We start from the raw sequence: 20321 nt of genomic DNA, 5'->3' as shown, positions 1-20321 counted from the left end.
CCTGTGTTAAAAGCGGCCGCTCAGCGTCGTGTGTGTGTTTTGTGGGCGCTTGCAGATGTTTGCTTGCCAGTTCGTTGGCATCCACGTGGAAGATCTACTTCCGGGTTCAAGCGCGCATATGCCGCCTCCCAGTATCTGTGTGTGTGTGTGTGTGTGTGTGTGTGTGTGTATATATATATATATATATATATATATATATATAAAAAATATATATAATATATATATATATATATATATATATATAATATATATATAATAATATAATTTTATATATATATATATATAATAATATAATTATATATATATATATATATATATATATATATTTATTAATTTTTTTCGAAGAGAGCGAGGCCGCGTCCTTCCCGATAGGTTGTTGAGCCGTTGCTGCTGCAAGCAAGTCCGGAAACTTGCGTCAGCCTATGGCCGCTTCGACTTCGGGGGGAGGAGCGAGCGAAGACACGACAATGACGTCGCAAGCCGCGTGCAAGTGAAAACCACTTGTGGACGTATTTTGCGCTCCTGGACCTCATTCATTTCGCCCAAAGCGACTTTTTTTGTGTTTTGTTGCGAAGCTTCAGCCAACTGTCACAAGAGGAGGCGAGGGGGCACCGTGTATGCGCTTCGCCGCTGTGTGTGAACGTCCACGCGGAGCAAAGGGCAAAGTGCAAAGTGCAAGGTCCCCCGCGAGTCCAGATATGAGCCGCGACCGGCTCGAACCGACCACTGCCTTCGTTTGACTTCGAGCTGCCTTTCCTGCGTCTTTTGTTCTGTTTTGAACGACCAGGTTTAACTTTTTGATTTGATTTATTTATTATTATTATTATTATTTTTTGCACCGAAGATGTCTTGCCTCTTCCTGAAGTTTGTACGAAGGTAAGAGCTATTGACTTCATTGTGATTTGATTTAATTTGTAGTCTTTTAAACATGAGGCTAATTATGTTTCGATTCGTGTCACAGTTATTTTATTTTTTTATATCAGACTGTTAAAAAAAAAAAAAAAAGAATGATAATAAAAAGAATCCCGATCGCCTCATTTGGTTTGGGATTCTGAACTGGTGGGTCGGGACCCGAAAGTGGGTCGCGGAGCCATTTCCGGTGGGTCATGGGCAGGTAGTAGAAACAAATTAGAGCGTCATTCAGACTGTTAAAAGTGTTCTAGTTGCTTTGGTCTGCAGCCTTCATTTACTCCTAAGAAGACAAACGATTGATGTTGCACTTTCCCAAAAGAGGAGATTCGCGTTTTGATATGATTGCACAATTTTGTACATGCAGTTGTGTTCACCCTCAGTTTCTTATTGAGATTCTCTGAAAGGTATGCAAACATGAATAGTTATGTATAAAAAAATATGAGCGTCACGCTTTCAAAAGCTATTTTTGAACAGGGCAGGAACGAAGGATCGTTTTAATCATCGATTAATCTGTCGATTCTTTTTCGATGACTCTGATAAGAACTTTAAAAACAATTCCGTCCCCTCATTCAGTGCAGAAAAGTGCACAAAATGGTTGCTGCGTAAACATCCAACGCTCTTCAAGTCATAAATTATTTCCAAAAAATCCAAAGCGAAATGTTGTCAAATAGCCATGGAAAAGAAGACAAAAACGTACAAACGTATGCGACACAATACCTGCTTAAAAACATTGTTTTTGTCATCCTCTGTCACGACACCGTCCTGTCTCCTTCGTCGACTGCCGCGTGAGGATTTTCCACGCGTGCCCGTGACCTTTCTGATTCGCTCTCTGAATCTACGAACAAAACATTCACATTGTGGCTCGTGATCTCTTCTGCATTCCATTCAGATCCAAGGAGGAAAAAGCACAATTTCAAAGCGACTCGTTTTCTCAATTCAAGGGGCAGCGCTGCCACAGTTACCTTGAAACTTTAACTTAGTTACTTTACTGGTGACTTGATTTCAAAAGTAACTAAGTTGGATTCTAAGTAACTTTGGAGTTACTTTGAGCAGCTGCCAAGTGGCAGGAGTGTCACTTACCCACAGTACAAAAAGAGCATTAGCGTAGCCATACCCATTACTTGGTAATGTACACCACACAAGTTCCAGAATGACATCATCAACGTGAACTAAAAACTTTAATATTAGCGCAGTCGAAGCCACATTAAATGACCTGACATGCCAAATACAAGAAGTACCTACCTATAAAAAAAATATATATATATATATATATATTCAAAAAGGCATCATGCATTCATTTTCTTCCACTTATCCGAGGTCGGGTCGCGGAGGCGGTAGCTTTAGCAGGGACGCACAGACTTCCCTCTCCCCCAGTCACTTCATCCAGCTCTTCCGAGCGGATCCCGAGACGTTCCCAGGCAAGGCGAGTTACGTAGTCTCTCCGGCGTGTTCTGGCTCGTCCCCGGGGTCTCCTCCCGGTGGGGCGTGCCCGGGGGGAGACCCCCCCCCACCTCAGCAGAGAAGCGACCAGGAGGCATCCTAAACAGATGCCCGAGCCACTTCATCTGGCTCCTCTCGATGCGGAGGAGCAGCGGCTCTACTCTGAGATCCTCCCGGACGACCGAGCTTCTCGCCCGTTCTCTCAGGGAGAGCCCGGACACCCTGCGGAGGAAACTCATTTCGGCCTCTCGTATCCGGGATCTCGTTCTTTGGGTCACGACCCGCGGCTCGTGACCACAGGTGAGGGTAGGAACGTAGATCGCTTCGCCTTTCGACTTCGCTCCGTCTTGACCACAACGGACCGATGCAAAGTCCGCCTCACTGCAGACGCCGCACCGATCCGCCTGTCGATCTCCCGTTCCGTTCTTCCCTCACTCGTGAACAAGACCCCAAGATACTTGAACTCCTCCACTAGAGGCAGATGATCATCCCCGACTTGGAGCGCCCACTCCACCTTTTTCCGACAGAGAACCCTGGTCTCAGATTTGGAGGTGCTAATTTTCATCCAAGCCGCTTCACACTCTGCTACGAACCGCTCCGGTGAGAGTTGGAGATCACGGCTTGATGAAGCCAACAGAACCACATCGTCTGAAAAAAGCAGCGATGCAATACTCAGGCCACCAAACCGGACCCCCTCTACGCCTCGGCTGCGCCTAGAAATTCTGTCCATGAAAGTTATGAACAGAATCGGTGACAAAGGGCAGCCTTGGCGGAGTCCAACCTTCACCGGAAACGAGTCCGACTTACTGCCGGCAGTGCGGAACTCTGACACCGGTCGTTCAGGGACCGAACAGGGAGTTCGGTACCCCATACTCCCGAAACACCCCCCACAGGACTCCCCGAGGGACACTGTCGAACGCCTTCTCCAAGTCCACAAAACACATGTAAACTGGTTGGGCGAACTCCCGCGCACCCTCGAGGACCCTGCGAGGGTGACGAGCTGGTCCACTGTTCCACGGCCAGGACTAAAACCACACTGCTCCTCCTGAATCTTGAGATTCGACTTCCCGACGGACCCTCCTCTCCGGCACCCCTGAATAGACCTTACAGGGAGGCTGAGGAGCAGTGATCCCCCTGTAGTTGGAACGCACCCTCCGGTCCGTCGCCTTAAAAAGGGGGACCACCACCCCAGTCTGCCAAGCCAGAGGCACTGTCCCCGAGGTCTTCAAAGTATTCTCTCCAGTGACTCACAACGTCCTGAGTCGAGGTCAGCAGCGCCCCACCCCCACTGTACACAGTGTTGATGGTGCACTGCTTCCCCCTCCTGAGACACCGGACGGTGGACCAGAAGTTCCTCGAAGCCATCCGGAAGTCGTTCGCCTTCCGCTTGGCCAGCCGGTACCCGTCGGCTGCCTCAGGAGTCCCACAGGCCAACAAGGCCCGATAGGACTCCTCCTTCAGCTTGACGGCATCCCTCACCGTTGGTGTCCACCAACGTGTTCGGGGATTGCCGCCACGACAGGCACCGACCGTTTTATGGCCACGGCGCCGGTCGGCCGCCTCGGCAATGGAGGCGCGGAACATGGTCCGCTCGGACTCGATGTCCCCCGCCTCACCCGAGACGTGGGTCAAGTTCTGCCGGAGTTGGGAGTTGAAACGCCTTCTTATCCTTTAGATAAATGTCATAATCTTACAAGTAAAAAGTGGTATTTTTCTTTATCTGGGGCAAAAAGTTAAATTTTTCTTTCAAGGGGGGAAAAAAAAAATACTTACTAGAATAAGGTTGTCATTATTTTTACCCAAAAACTTAAACTATTCAGAGGAAAACAGTCACAACAGTCTTAAACTGTGGGAAATTAGTGTAGTTTTAATTTACAGCATATATTAAGCAACTATTAAATATACAACTTGCAGGACTTAATGTGAAATTGCTTTGGGAGCATTACTCTGTTGCAGAACAGGCTTGAATGAATCAGTTGAAAATTCTGGAAAACCCTTCTACCTATGTATCATGCATTTTTACAATCCACCATTTTGCTTATACCCATATAATCAAAACACGAAGTATTATCTGTATTTTGTCATTTTTTTCAAATAATTAATCTAAAGTTAAGCACTTTATTTGAACACACAATACTTTCTTTTTATTTACTTGCTCTTATTTTGAAATTCACAGCCCTACTTTTATTTCATAAATGAGGAAACACACAGTTATGCTCATATGTTTGATTACCCAGGCAGAATTTTCTTTCAAGAAAACACGAAGGGCCAGGCGAAACACATTTTATTTTAATGGGATTAAAATTAAACTGTCAATCATTCCAGAAAAGCATTAACATTAAACAAAACATAACCATAAAGAAATGATTGATGGTGGTTGTTCAGTCATCAGTCGTATTATATAAAACAACAACAACAACAGTATTTCAGAAATTCTGCCAGGGTGTGTAAATTTTTGAGCACAACTGTACATATATGCTGTCATACGTACCCATGTCATATTGGAATAAAAGTGTATGCTACACCTTTTTCATAACCTCTAGGTGGCGGTGGCATACTGGAATGAAAGTGTACAACTTTTCCATAACCTCTAGATGGTAGCATACATTTCCCCATTTTCCCTGTACTCGTGTATAATGCGCATTATTGACTTTTGACAATTTTATTTTGGGGTGGGGGTGAATGCGCATTGTACACAATAAATGATGGTAAATCAATATGTGTGTGTGTTTTAGCATACATCAAATATTGAATGATAGCAGCAATGTCAAACCATTTTTTTGCAATGGTGTTACAACTTGTCAGACGAGGACTGGAGAGAAGCTACTTCAGTGACTTCTGTCTTCATTGTGCATTCTTTCTTTCCGCCACTTCGTTCTCTTCCGTGCTTTGGGATGACTCACAAGTGGCCTTCTGGAGTAACTGTGAGCACTCGTGTGAGTATTTTGTGTTTGTGTTTATGCTTGCGAGATGGGGTCGCTCCCCGTTCGGCCCGCACGCTTCCGAGCATGCTGCGTGCGCTCACGCTCCGCACGCGCCAGCAGTCACACACCTGTGGCGGCCGTATTGGGAATTTCACGATGCGCGTGCATCTGCAAGTGATGTCCGTGTGAAAAACGTAGACGGTGGCTCGCGTAAACGCGGTCCCGGCGATAACACGATTCCAGCAGAGTTTCGACACCCAAACCCGGGGGGGGGTGACCGATTTTTGCGCTCGATTTACCCGAGTTAGTCGACTTTTAGGCCCAGTTTTAGTTTGGAACGTCCGCCCTGGCCGAGCAAAGAGAGAGATTGTTGAAGCGAGAATCGGTACAATTCCACCTCCGACCTGGGGATGAGGAACGCGGAAGGATGTCAAGTGGCTGGAAAAAACAAAACAAAAACAACAACACGCCTACAATGTTGGACGTGTGCTCCTTTCTTTTTGTGGACAAAAAGCTCACGGGGGAACACGGCGCATCCTAGTTTGCCGTTGGGTTACGAGCGCGACAAACCTACGGCGAAGAGTCGCAGGGCGCTAAGGAGGATCGAGAGCAATGTCGCAAGAAAATCAGGTAGGTTTTCATGTGTAAGGAGGACACGACACTTTAGTCAGGCAACATGTATTTTGACCTTTTTCCGAACAGTTCATATGTGACATGCGTTTGGACCGCTGGTCACCATTAACATAAAAAATGTCAGCATTTCAGCACAGACATAACACATTGTTACAACGATTCAGTACTTTAATTTAATCTAAATCTTCTGCATGTAATATACATCACAGTACTGCATACGAATAACCTGTTTGAGTATTTAAACGACATGAGTCCAAATGTATAGACAACAAGGGGAAGGGCTAGATAAGTTTTTAAAATGTCCTATTCCCTTTGAACATGTCAACTGCTGAATGATGTTATTTTCCTTTTGTATTATTCTAGAAAGTGGATGGATAAATCACCTCTATGTTGATATGCTCAATAAAAATCAATAATCTAGCTTTGAAAGTATGTCGCGGGTTTCCCCTTGGTTTCTGGAGCGCATGCTAGGTGATGTGGTTGCCAGTGGGAAGTAGTGGAGTTGAGGAAAGATGAATGGGTGGAAGAAGGGTCTTCCAATGGTAGGGAAACCATTAATGTGTTGATAATGTCCTGTATTGCTACCCTCAGATGAGCGAGATGATGGAGCAAGGTGAGGAACAGCTGCATACACCACCACCACCACCACAAGTGCCACACCTGCTGGCTGACTGCATCGTGAAGTGATCCAGCTTCACAGTCAATGCCGGTTGTGGACCAAATTCTGATGACTTTGATCAAGTTAAAACAAAGTCTGTTTATTTCTGAAGCTTTTAGTGGACAACGCGAAGACGGGTGCATCACACAAAACTCTGGTTTTCTCGGTTACTCGCTTGCTGGAGACGAGTGGATGGGTGACCATCGTGAGGGGCTTGGGGGGGGGGGGGGGATCGTCGGGAGGACCTCGTCATTCCAGAATTCACACAAAGATTGTGCCAGGCCAGCTAACCAACGAGGAGGTCACGCGTACACGCTGCATTGCTCAAGTTGGCATTCACGTTGAGCGCGCGAGAAGGTGTCTGAAGGTCTACAAGAGTCTCTCGCAAAGCGTGCCGATCGACGCGGCTCCCAGAAGTCTCAGAATCTGTGCAGGTTTGGTGAATTTAAGAGCTGAAATGTTACGTCGCACCAAAATATTGTGTTTAAAATAAACAATTGCAAATGTCTTATTTTCCTACATAGCATGCTCATTTTTGTTGTTGTGTGCAACACACGTTACAGCCTTAAGTCAGAGTGGGCCACATCGATGGACCCATAAATGGGGTGTTGAAGAACAATTGCAACAGTGCGCTAAAAAATCAATTGGCGTTCAAGTCACAGTTTGGTCACAAACAGCAGGGCAAGAAAAGCAGAAAGAAAATACTGCTTAGGTTTTGTGTCAACGGATTTAATCATGTTTCTTGTATTTTCAAGAGATTCCGATCTTTGGGGATGAGCAGAACCTTCTTTGCAAAAAATAAAATAAAATAAAAAAATCATCCACTAATGTCGGAAGCGTATGCATGCGAAAGTAGAAAGTCGGGTGGTGTATGTGACGGCTTTGTCAAATGAAATGTCCGACACCGGGTGCTCAGATGGGCTCCGTATAAACGGCTTGCAGGTCTGCGGCCCGCAAGCGCATCCTTGTCAGGCGGACCTGGATGAATTCGTGTCAGACGTTACGTTACGTTACGTTCACGTTATTAGAATCCCACCGTGCACCGATTTGTACTCCGGAAACCACACGCTGTACTCGCGTTGAGTAGAAAAGACGGGCTGGCTCAGACGGGCTCAGAGGAAATTCCTTCTGGACGGATCTTTTGTCCGCAAGCTAATTCACCCCCCCCCCCCCCCCCCCCCACACACACACAAAAGTGTAGTTTCAGAATCCTACCAATGGTTTCAGTGACGAGAGTCAGCCCAGAGGTTGATTGAGGGCACTGATGATTGTTTTTATTGGTCTGCACGTGAGACAGACCTGAAATAGACTGGACCGTTGAAATTGATATTACACGAGGAAGACGAGGAGGCTTTCTTCTTCTGTAGGCTCTAAAGTCAGACACGGTAGCGCTGTTGTTCCTTTCAGCTCCCCGCCTCGTCGTCTGTTAGGACAAAAAGCGGCAAAGGCTACTAAAGATAATTGCGTGCTTTGCATGCTTGGCCGATATTTTGGAAAACGCTTCCATTATTGGCTTCAAGTTTGAAACGATAACTGGTGCAACCATGAAAGTCAATTGTGTCTTGGATGAGAAACCAAAATGAAACAATTGCATAAACCTGCATATTAAAAAAAATGCTGAATTGTTTGTTGTTGTTTTTTTTAATCAAAAAACAAAAACAAAATCCAGAAAGTAAATATGCAGTTGGAATATAATGATCTAATTACTGTAATATTCATGTAACCATAATTTCCCGTGGAAATTTCGAACGGGCCTGCAGGTGGAATGCACGCATTTGTGAAAGTTTTATTGCAAGTCGGGATTCGCTTGGGGAACCATTTTAAACTTTGACCTCAACAAAATGGTTTCAATGGCACAACTCTGAATGGTTGCTGCTCAAATGCTAACAGTTGGTATGCGAACATAAAGTATATTTCAGCGTTGCATCCCGAGTCCACAAAGCACGAAAAGGATTTGGAGTTTTCCAATTAGAATTGCTTTACAATTTTCAGTTTCGGTCCGGTTTTCATTTCGGTGCATCACTAATAATTATCATTCTTTAAATTATTTACATGTATAAAGTAGCACAAAGTTCAAAAAAGAAAAAAGGTAAGAAGGCGATAAAGCTAAAAGAGTGGAAAAGACGCTATTGTGGAATTCACGAAATAATGTGATTTTGTTTTGTTTTGTTTCTTTTGGTCTTTTTTGTTTTAAAGTGAATGTTTATTTCAAACAGAAATAACATTGAAATCAAAAAAAGTGTACAATATAGTAATTATCAAACACCATGTAATGGTCCCAAATGGAGTACAAAGAAAAAGAAAAAGGTTTACCCCGTAGACTGAACATTAATTTATTGGCATTGTAATTTAGCATACATAAACAAAATAGAAGTCATGTACTTTTACTTTGTTTGAGTGAATCACACTGAACACAAATTATTTGACTTTTTTTTTTTAGAATGATAAAACTATGATGCGGAAATTGCAGTTTCATGGAATCGAAGTCACTGTCAGTCATCGACATGAAACGTATACAAAGTAGAAATCAAACATTTTACTGCAGCTGCCGCTTTAACAAGAAATACATCAGGCTGCAAGTGGCGGAAGGCGAAACAACAGGGGATTATCTTCGTCTTCAAAAGACAACATAACTGTTCGCAGAGAACGTGTCACTGTACTGTTGCGTGCGCGTGCGTTTGCGTGTGTTGTGGCATTTTTGGGCGTGACGTGTGCATGATGGGCCTTTGACGGGAATCCAATGCATGACCACAGAAAAACCTGCTTTGCAAGTGCATAGAAAACAAATAGAACACGGCTTTCTCCGGTGCGCGTCTCTCTTCCTTTCCCTCCCGTGCACCAGTTTCGCAATCAAGCGCAGCTTTTTCCCTTTTTAAACAAGCAGCACTTTGCCGGCCGGTCACTCGTCCGGAGTTAGTTTTTCATACTTGAAACTGACACTTTCCCAGTCTGAGCGTCCGTGTGCAGCCCAACAGCTTTTAACACGCTGCTTCTGGTCTCTTGCCACCCAACCCGCACCCTCCACCCCCAGGAGAGCCAGACGACACCCCCCCCCCCCCTCCCCCACCCCGACTCGCAGGGCCCGCAATGCAGCCGGTCCCCGCCCGCCCGCCCTCCTTGTTTGTTGGAAAGGACGGCGGACGAGGGCACCCGACAAGGGAACGATAATGTGGGGGGGGGGGGGGGGGGGCGAGGACGCGCCGCCGCCGGCAACTCAACAGGCTCCGACGGCGTCTCGTTGTCGCTACAGGGTGATGAGCCGGCTGAGGAAGCGCGGCTTCTGTTTCCTCCCGCCACTTGCAAACGGACGCGGAGCAGGAGAGGGACGTTTCTGATTGGCTGTTGTCGCGCACATTCACGTCTTAGATCGAGGAAATACGCACACGGCTGACAACCGAGATCGGCGTTATTAGGAATCCTACGCTCCAATATTACCGGCTCCGGGACACGCGCTGCTGCACCGTGATTGGCATGTACAGTAAACGTCCGTGTACGTGGGTGCAAACGTTCCCTCGCCTCAAAGTTAGCCATGACGTAATGTCTGTTTCAGAAAGGGGGGTGTCAGCGCCAGTCTGGGTTTACGGTCCCTGGCCTCCATCCCCTCGCTGCCCCCTGATGTGGCAGAGTTTGTGAAGGGCGCGGCGGACGAGTGCCAGCCCAGCGGCGTGCGCGTCGTGACGGGCACGTCAGAGGAGATGGCCGATATCCTGGCAGGCCTGGAGAAGGAAGGGATGGTCAAGAAGCTCCCCAAATATGAAAACTGGTAAGTTGATTGCATTCACACTTTGTGCGCTGAAAGTTTAGCCTCAGTAGTAAGACTGCGACTCGTCATGTTTGCGACAGCTGGCTGGCACGCACGGACCCAAAAGACGTGGCCCGAGTGGAGAGCAAGACGGTAATCGTGACCAAGAGCCAGAGGGACACCATCCCCGTCCCTGCCGAAGGAGTCAAGAGCCAACTGGGCAGCTGGATGAGCCAGTCTGACTGGCAGAAAGCAAGACGGGAGCGTTTCCCGGGATGCATGGCAGGCATGTCGGAAAACGTCTGTCCCTTTCAGATGATCCCAGTCTCGACCTTTCGCGCGCAGGCATCCGTCGATCTCCCGGCCAAAAGCGTTACGTCGCTTTATGTCCAAAAACGCCCACGTTTACGAGCGCGTTCCCTAGATGCGTCACAGGTGTTTGGAAACTCGAGCGAGCTGTCATTTGACAAAAGCGGCCCAAGACCCTCGCACGACCGCCGCCGTGATTGGCGGTTCTTTTTCTGAAACGCTGCGCTACAATCACGCCAGATGTGTAACGAGACACACGCCTTCCAAAAAGCTCAACTTTGACCTCGTCGGCCCATACGTATAATCTTCTACCAAAAGCCGTGATGTTTTTTTGCAAAAGTAAAACGAGCCTTTGTGTTCTTTTTGGCCAGCAGTGGTTGTTGCCTTTGTTTTTGCCCTGCAGTCTCTTCCTTATTGTTGTGTCCTCAACACCGACCTCAACTGAGGCAAGGGAGGCCCGCAGCTCTTTCGAAGACGTCCCGAGTTCCTTTTTGGCCTGGCGGTTGACTCGTTGCTGTTCCTTTTGGGGTAATCTTTGTCGGCCGGTAACTCCTGGGATGGTTCGACGCCTGTTCCGCGTTTCTTATCGGAGTGGAGAATGCACGCGATCCTTCAATCGAAGACACTTTTTGTCTTTCACCGTTGGCCGTCGACCGATGATCGGCTTCGGTCCCCTCCCGTTCAGGGGAAAAGCTTTTATCATGTGAAGCTGACTTGTTGCTTTTGTGCTCTTCCTCCACTGTGCAGGTCGCACCATGTATGTTATTCCTTTCAGTATGGGTCCAGTGGGTTCCGGTCTTGCAAAATATGGCGTTCAGGTACTTGCATTATGCCCCTTTACATACTGTATAAGTGTGGGATTCTATTTCTGTGCGCTGTAAAGTAACGAGGCACACGCTGTATTTCTTTCAGGTGACTGACTCGCCGTACGTCGTGGCCAGCATGGGCATCATGACCCGTATGGGCACGCCTGTTCTGAATAAGCTGGCCGAGGGAGTTGACTTTGTCCGTTGTCAGCACTCTTTAGGGCGGCCTTTTCCACTGAAAGGTAGGCATTATATGACACGATTACGTTTGCACGAAGTGCTTTGTTCGTGTGCAGATTTCTGCCGATTGTTTGAATGTAGGGGAGGCGTTATTTCAGCGACATCGGAGAATCCTAACGTCGACGTCATCGGCGACTTAAATGTTTATTGTCTCGTCAGACCGATCCATAGAATTGTATGAAATACTGGCCTACGCCAACTACCTTCGGGCGAGTGGCGGCGTACGCCCTGAACCGGTCGCCGGCAGCGGTAGGTTAATTGAAGACTCTACATTTCCCGTCGGAGTGAATGTGAGTGCCAATTGTTGTTTGTTTATATGTACTCTGCGATTGGCCGGCGACCAGTTCAGGGTGTACCCCGTCTCTCGCCCGAAGGTAGTCGGCATAGGCTCCAGCACGCCCCCGACCCGAGTATGGATAAGCATTGCGGAAGATGAACGAACGGTTAAATACTGAAAACAATTCATGTGAGCTCAATTATCTTCGCCTCCTTGAGCCGTCACCTTATGCTGGCGGAGGGGTTCGTGTGTCCCAATGATCCGAGGAGCTAAGTTGTCTGGGGCTTCACGCCCCTGGTAGGGTGTCACCCGTGGCGAACGGGTCCCAGGTGAGGGCCGGGCGCAGCCCGAAAGGGCGACGTGGGCTCCCCACCTGTGGGAAGGGCCACAGCGGTCGGGGTGCGATGCGAGCCGGGCGGTGGCCGAAGGCGGGCGCCTTGGCGATCCGATCCCCGGACGTCACCTCTCCGGCAGGGAGGGAGCCCGAGCCGGTGTGTGAGGTGGAGAAGCGGACGAGAGGGTAGCCTCCCTCCGCCTTCGGGTCCCGACTGCTGTTTGTGCCTCTGCACCAAACAGCAGTTCAGAGTTGCCCGCCCTTTTTGGAGTCCTCGGAGGGGGTGCTGGAGATCCGCTCCCGCTGGGGTCTCCATCGTTCTGCTGGGGGACTTCAATGCTCACGTGGGCAATGACGGTGACACCTGGAAGGGCGTGATCGGGAGGAAAGGCCCCCCCGATCAGAACCCGAGCGGTGTTCTGTTATTGGACTTCTGTGCAAACCGGGGTGGTGGTCCCCCTTTTTAAGAAGAGGGTGTGTTCCAACTACAGGGGGATCGCGGTCTTCGGGCTCCCCGGTCAGGTCTATTCAGGGGTGCCGGAGAGGAGGATCCGTCGGGAAGTCGAATCCCAGATCCAGGGGGAGCGGTGTGGTTTTCGTCCCGGCCGTGGAACAGCGGACCGGCTCTACGCCCTCGGCAGGGTCCTCGAGGGTGCGTGGGAGTTGGCCCGACCGGTCTACATGTGTTTCGTGGACTCGGAGAAGGCGTTCGACCGTGTCCCTCGGGGAGTCCTGTGGAGGGTGCTTCGGGAGTACGGGGTACCGAGCCCCCTGGTACGGGCTGTTCGGTCCCCGGACGACCGGAGTCAGAGTTCGGTCCGCACCGCCGGCAGTAAGTCGGACTCGTTCCCGGCGAGGGTTGGACTCCGCCAAGGCTGCCCTTTGTCGCCGATTCTGTTCATCAACTTTTCACCAATTAAAATTGGATTCATATTGTTTAGAGATAACAGACGAAGTAGGGACAGACCGGTCGTATTTTGTACTCGTGCAGCAACCAAGCACACGTACGAGTATAAGGAAATGCTGTGCTCGCCTTGTGTCGCTGACGTCGGCAGGCTCAGCGGGTTTTGACCTCAACGTGGGTACGTTTTCCCTTTTCAGCGCCGCTGGTCAACGCGTGGCCCTGCAACCCAGACAAGGTGTTAATCTCCCACTTGCCAGACACCAGGCAAATCTTGTCGTACGGCAGCGGCTATGGAGGAAACTCCCTCCTGGGGAAGAAGTGCTTTGCCCTGCGCATCGCCTCGCGCATCGCCAAGGATGAAGGATGGCTGGCGGAGCACATGCTGGTGAGAATATCGTGAGCCGGCGTTTATCGGAAGGGCTGCGCTGCGGTCCCGCTCGCGATAGGGGAAAAGAATGAGCATAACGCATTACACCTATATCGCGGTATATTCTCGGCACTCAAAGACATACCATAAAAACAAAAAAAAAACGTTTCCACTTTTACCCCTCACGCACCCTTTAACACATTTAAACTTATGAAACCACTTCAACCTTGAATATATTGTTTGTAAAGTACCTCGCACTTTTCAAACACACGTATGCTTTGTAGTGTGTGTGTGTGTGTGTGTGTTCGACATGCGGCTGGTGTGGTGCGGCATGACTTTTTTTTAATTTTTAATTTTTTTTAAAATCTTCCCTCCTCAGATCCTGGGCATCACCAACCCTCAGGGAGCGAAGCGTTACGTGGCGGCAGCGTTCCCGAGTGCCTGCGGTAAAACCAACTTGGCAATGATGAAACCCTCTCTGCCAGGCTGGAAGGTGGAGTGTGTGGGCGACGACATCGCGTGGATGAAGTTCGACGTCCAAGGTGGGAGGAGCTGGAATCGGACTCTCCTCCGCATCGCTTCGTCTCACCCCCTTTCCGTTCCGCAGGGAAGCTGAGAGCCATCAATCCCGAGAATGGCTTCTTCGGCGTCGCTCCGGGGACCTCCGACAAGACCAACCCTTATGCGATGAGCACCATCGCCAAAAACACCGTGTTTACCAACGTTGGCGAGACCAGCGACGGAGGGGTATGGTGGGAGGGTCTCGATCCCCCCGCGGCTGGCGTCACGTTGACGGACTGGCACGGCGAAACCTGGAAGCGAGGTATCGTCGTCAGCCAGGTGCTAAAATTCTACTCACGGGTAGAAACACGAGGCGCAATCAGAAGTTTGCCTCCGCGCTCGCTTGAAAGGTTGACCAAGTTGGATCAACATCACCCACTCCTAATTTCTGGTTTGTCATTCACATCCGGGCATCATTCCTGAGAAATTAAGAAACTTTCGTTTCGCCATGGGAAACGTTGCTGGCTGTACCTCAATCTACACAAAAAATCAGAAAATGGACGGAGGGACGGACATCCCACTTTCGTATTGTTTGCAATGCTGTAGAAATACTTAAATACTTTTTTTCATGTAAATAACGACTGGCGGGCGGCACGGTGGACGACCGCTCGGTTCAAATGTGGTACTGTGTGCTAAAGTATATTTGGTGCCTGTGATTAATCGCAGCTCATGACAATTCAAAAGTGTCCTGCAGAACTCGACCTGCGTGACGCAGACGGGATGTTTGCTTTTAGCTCAAGTTCAATGTGCATGTTGAAATTGTCACCGCACAACGACAACAACAACACGCGAGGAACACGGGTCCAGATTCCGGCCAGGTGACGGAATGCTGTTCGATGAGGCTTTTCCTGTTCTTCCTACTGCAAATGATGACTTGCAAAATGGAAGCGTTGCCGACTAACTGACGAGTGCGGCTCTGGTGACGTGCCAGTCACAGCGCGCATCAAATGATTTCGACTCTTTTGCACACAAACGCTACATTTTGGATCTAAACTCTCCTCGAAAGAAGTTAAATGGGATTTGAAATGATGGAGATAAGAGGCAAATGTTTGTTTTCTCTGCTGTAAACAGGAAGCGGCACGCCTTGCGCTCACGCCAACTCGCGCTTCTGTGCACCGGCGGCTCAGTGCCCCATCATTGACCCTCAGTGGGAGAGCGAAGAGGGCGTTCCTATCGACGCCATCATCTTCGGCGGTCGGAGGCCGCAAGGTGGGTGACGCTCTTTGCTGACATTTTGCCGTCGCGTCCAGTTATAGACAAAAACACCAAACGGGGACATTTATGTTGTCCCACAAAACAGGGTCCCTATTTGTTCAAAACAACAAAAAAGTGTTTTACACGATGCAATGTTGTCGTCAGGAGTTCCTCTCGTCTACGAGTCTTTCAACTGGCAACACGGCGTGTTTGTTGGGGCTGCAATGAGGTCTGAGGCCACAGCAGCTGCTGAGCATAAAGGTACGCACACGCACACGCACGCACACCGGTGTACATCACAAGGCTCGACATGAGCGGATTTGCGTCGCAATTTGCATTTTGCGCCTCATAAAAGACATTGAAAAGGAAAATTGCGAACGGCAGAATTTTTCGAGCATGCGCGTTGGAGCAGGCCGGGCAGCCCGCCGTCGGAGGCGACGGGAGACCGGCCAGCGGGAGCCCTCCGATGGCGGGTCATCGGCGCCGAGCGCTCGGTGTTGGACCGTGGGAAGAAGTGAAACCGAGCCAACCGAGCGGACTGATACGCTGCAATATTCGGTCTCTTCAAATATTTCCACATTTATTCTCCTCTTCACTGAACTGTGTGTTCGCAATGCAAATACGGAATCTTTCAGTACATCAAGATCAGGCGTCAAATCCTGAGTAACAGCCAAGTTCCGGATGTCATTTAAGCGGTTGTCGATACAAACTCCAAAATGAATGGCAATAAATTGCAAATCCTTTTCCGTCCATATTCAATTGAATCCGCTACGAAGACAAGATATGTCATGTTCAAATTCTTCTTTTCCGTCGGGCTCGTCCCGGGAGGGGTCGCCACAGCGCGTCATCCTTTTCCACGGAAGCCCCTCTCCCGCATCCTCCTCTCGGTCCCCGCGGCCTCCGGGTGGCCGGCGGTCGCGGCGCCTCGGTGGGCCGGCGGACCGCCCCGGGTCCCTCGTCGTGGGACCTTTCCCGTCCGCCGGGCCGCGCTCGGGTGGACTCCCGGGCCCGATCCCTCCTCTCAATTGATCGGGCGGGGTCCTCGGCCTCCGCGGTGCAGGCACGGCCATTACGGGATTGTTTAACGAGATGAATGAAGGAAGGCAGCCGGGACGGGGCTCCGACATGCGCGCGCGACCCCAGCGAGGTACACAAAAAGGGATGGATGGATTCTTGATATAATGCTCGGTTGGCCGGACGAAAGAACCGAGCGGGGCATTTGCGGTCCGCGGGCCTGCCAGAGAGTCACTGTTTTTGCAAATGTCGCCATCTCAAAGCGGAGTCACCTTGACAGGTTGCTCAATGTTTTCATTTCAGGAAAGGTGATCATGCACGACCCCTTCGCCATGCGTCCGTTCTTTGGCTACAACTTCGGCGACTATCTCGCTCACTGGTTAAGCATGGAGACCCGGAAGGCGCCAACTCACCTGCCCAAGATCTTCCATGTCAACTGGTTCCGGAAGGACCCCACCAGCGGTGCCTTCCTCTGGCCGGGATTCGGCGAAAACGCCCGCGTGCTCGAGTGGATCTTCAAGCGCTGCGGCCGGGAGCGTGACAACGAGGCGGCCAAAAAGAGCGTCATCGGCTGGTTGCCGGAAGACGGTGCCATCGACACCCGGGGGCTGGGCGGCAGCGTGGACATGGGCGCCCTGTTCGACGTGCCCGAGCACTTCTGGCAGAATGAGACCAAGGAGCTTAGAGTGTACTTCAGCCAGCAGGTAGGGGCTGACCTCCCTGCAGAGGTGGAGGCTGAGCTGAAGGCTCTGGAGGTCAGGGTTCATGCCTAATAATGTCTGCGGGGCGGGGCGGGTGCAATCGGAGCCAGCGGCTGAATTAGCACACTTTTTTTGTTTCGCTACTTTGAAACTGACATTTAAGAATAGGAAATACTGTCGTCGGGCCACAGGCGTTAGGACAGCTGCCTCCCTTGTCCGTGCTTAATTTTGATGGCGTTAGTAATGTCACCGCAGTTCATCGTTGTGGTTGCGCCTTGTCAACGAGATTTGGACCGCCCGCTCATCGAGGTGGCGCATCCGCAAATGTGGAATTACTGAAAGTGAATGACAGGCACCAAAACACGACTCCTCCATTTTCTACTATGCTTATTATTAGGATCGCTGCATTTGCTAAGAGGTGAGGTGTGACTGTGAAATCCATGTAAATCACCTCATCATATTGTTACATATAGACAGACGGGTTTGCATTCGCACTTGCATTTGACTGCTCACAGAAAGTTTCTGGGTTTTGAGTGGCCACAGGGAACCCAGGTCCTGACCTCTTCTTATAAAATAAAAAAAGACCTTGGTTAATGTAGCATTCAACACAAAATTGTTCGGACACGAATGTTGCTGTGCAGAATTTACTCGGGGGCGGCACGGTGGCCAAATGGCTAGCACCTCTGCCTCACAGTTCCGAGGACCGGGGTTCAACGCCCGGCCCCCGCCTGTGCGGAGTTCGCACGTTCTCCCCGTGCCTGCGTGGCTTTTCTCCGGGCGCTCCGGTTTCCCCCCACGTGCCAAAAAACACGCACGGTAGGTTGATCGAGGACTCTAAATTGCCCGTAGGTGCGAATGGCTGGTTGTTTGTAGGTGCCCTGCGATTGGCTGGCGACCGGCTCAGGGTGGACCCCGCCTCTCGCCCGAAGATGGCTGGGATTGGCTCCGGCGCGCCCGCCACCCGCGTGAGGAGAAGCGGAACGGAAGATGAATGAATGAATAATTTACTCAACATGTAAACAAAAAAACGTTTTTTTTTTTTTTTTTTTTAGAAAAACAGAAATTTTTAAATGATCTGGGTCATTCGAAGGACTATTACAATTGCATCAGCTCTACCGCAAAAAAATAAAACGACTAATTTACGTAATTGTCAATTCTGTGACAGGTCTGGTTTAGTGATACTTCAACTTTAAATATTGTTTGCGCTATCAAATTAAGAGTTTTAAAGGATACCTTTTTGTTTTATCGTGTTTCTGTGCCTCCCATTCCAAATGTCACCCCATGACCGTCTTTTATTATTTCAAAATGTCCTGCAGAAGACCTCAGCTCTGCTGGCAATTGTTACGTAGCACAGAGGAAACAAATTAGTCCATACAAATCACTCAACAAATTGTCAAGTGGGCTCTGAATATGTAGAAAACCCTCTTCTGTACCTTTGTGCTACTCTTCCGGTCTCTGAATCTCTGCCGTAAGCCGCTGACGACGACGCCCTGTGACACGAAGCTCAGTGACCGCTTTACTCTGAAACCCTTTTTTTTTTTGCTTGCTTCTGCCATTAATTTCCTTGCTATAAAACAACTAATTGTGCAAAAAGAACTGAACCATCGAACAGTCGGACATGCGCATTTCAAGTGGAGAGACGGTCCAATTAATTTCAGGTTGTCATGAACTTAAAAGTTCATCCCAAAGAAAAATGGCACCCTAAAGCCCAATATCCCTAACCTTTCGGGAGTCGTGTATATTTTTAACAAGTTGAATTTGAAGTCTAAGTGGCCAGCAAATATTTGAGTATACAGCTATACTGAACTCGATTCATTAAAAAGAAGTGTTCAAAACAAGTTCGTATTTCGACCCGCCAGGAACCAAATGTTCAGAGTATGCTATGAAATGACGACGACAAAAGACATCGGCTTGTGTTTGTGTGAAACCCCAAGCGGAGGCTCGCGCCCACCCTCCTCCGCGGAGGGACGTCCCTTCAGGCGCATAGAAGAGGAAAAGCGAATAATCCAACTATGCGATACCTCCCTCGTGTTCTCGATATTGCTTCTGCTGTCGGTGCTGCGACGGAGGCGATATTGCTCCCGCCGCATTAAGCGGCAAGAGCGAGATCAATCACTACGACACGCAAATGTTGACAAGTTGCAACCCAAACACCTTTGTACTTTTTTTAAACAAAGACAAAAACACACCCTCTGTTTTATACGCGCAGGGTCACATTGGGCCAACCCCGAAAGATAAGAAGTATCAATAAAATTTGATCCGCTCTTGGAAAAAGTTCCAACTTCTGGTATCTGCTCTTTTACACACACAATCGCTATGCATCATTCATTCTTAATGGTTTTATTTGTATAATTCCAGGTGACTTGAATTTTAAAATGATGGACCAATAAGTATAACTGTGATCTACTCTTTTCCAGGTATTTTATAAAGTTCTGTGCAACTTTTTTTTTTTTTTTTACATACTACAGTGCAATGAATTTATGTCTCAAAGTGCCTATTATTGATTTCTCTGAAGAAATATATACAATGAAATGGGTCACACAACAATAATAATAATTAAAAACAATTAATGAAATGAAGAATCATCATCTTTATTGTCACAAACATGCATGTTCATGAATATTTGTCGTCTGCACCCATCACAGCAGTGAACACAACAAACACACCGGGTCCTGACAGAAGGTTTTTCCGATCGATGGCCGGGGGCGCCTCGTTTCTCTCTCTCTCTCACACACAAACACTTTCGCAATAAGTCTGGTCAGCAAGCAGCTTCTTCATTCAGTCATTTTAGTGGATAAAGCAAAGAATGTTTCTGTGAGGCCCGTGCAAGTGTTGTTGGTTTGGGGCACCTAAAAATTGAAATGGTGGCAGATGTGCGTGTTGTTGGGGGGGGGGGGGGGGGGGGTTTGAATGTCATCCGTTATTGCGTAACACCGCCACACATGCCAGTTTGAGGAGGGAGTGCACCCTTGTGCAAGCTGATAAACTTTATTTAACCAGGTAAAAGATCTCTTTTGCAATGGTGACCTGGGCAAGTTCAACGGCAAGCCCAAGTCAATCGCGTACAAAAATAAATCGGTTGAGTTGTGCAAATTCTTGGTCACAGTAATGGAGGAAAAAGCTGGAAAATGATTTATATTGGTCAAAATTATTTTACATGACAAAAACCCGGCATTTGAACAGGGGTGTGTTTACTTTTTATATGCGCTGCAGTCTTGTTTCTGATTTTGTAATCTCACTGGTGAACTTACTGTTGTGCTGTTTAACGCCTCCCCGGCGAGGCGTTCCGGGCACGTCCCTACCGG

General features: G+C 48.8%; 1 protein-coding gene across 1 annotated transcript; it reads left to right on the top strand.

Moving 5' to 3' along the window:
- Window positions 1-492: 492 nt before the first annotated feature.
- On the top strand, window positions 493-19556 carry pck2 (phosphoenolpyruvate carboxykinase 2 (mitochondrial)). The gene is made up of 11 exons (XM_061666728.1): window positions 493-876; window positions 10118-10330; window positions 10411-10595; window positions 11366-11436; window positions 11531-11666; window positions 13377-13564; window positions 13926-14088; window positions 14154-14369; window positions 15179-15316; window positions 15467-15562; window positions 16619-19556. Exons 1-11 carry the CDS (start codon window positions 845-847, stop codon window positions 17086-17088), a joined length of 1908 nt encoding a protein of 635 aa, XP_061522712.1. The 5' UTR covers window positions 493-844; the 3' UTR covers window positions 17089-19556.
- Window positions 19557-20321: the final 765 nt, after the last annotated feature.

This window comes from Phycodurus eques, chromosome 21 (genome assembly GCF_024500275.1).
Source record: "Phycodurus eques isolate BA_2022a chromosome 21, UOR_Pequ_1.1, whole genome shotgun sequence".
Taxonomy (NCBI): Eukaryota; Metazoa; Chordata; class Actinopteri; order Syngnathiformes; family Syngnathidae; genus Phycodurus; species Phycodurus eques.
Note: the sequence above shows the minus strand (reverse complement) of the source record. Positions and strands in the feature narration are given on the sequence as shown.

Excerpts from the sequence above, each read along its gene's own strand:
- pck2 (XM_061666728.1), top strand. The coding sequence starts at position 845 with ATGTCTTGCCTCTTCCTGAAGTTTGTACGAAG. Across the intron at positions 10,596-11,365 it reads TTTCCCGGGATGCATGGCAG|GTCGCACCATGTATGTTATT; the intron begins GCATGTCGGAAA and ends TCCACTGTGCAG. Across the intron at positions 15,563-16,618 it reads AGCAGCTGCTGAGCATAAAG|GAAAGGTGATCATGCACGAC; the intron begins GTACGCACACGC and ends TTTTCATTTCAG.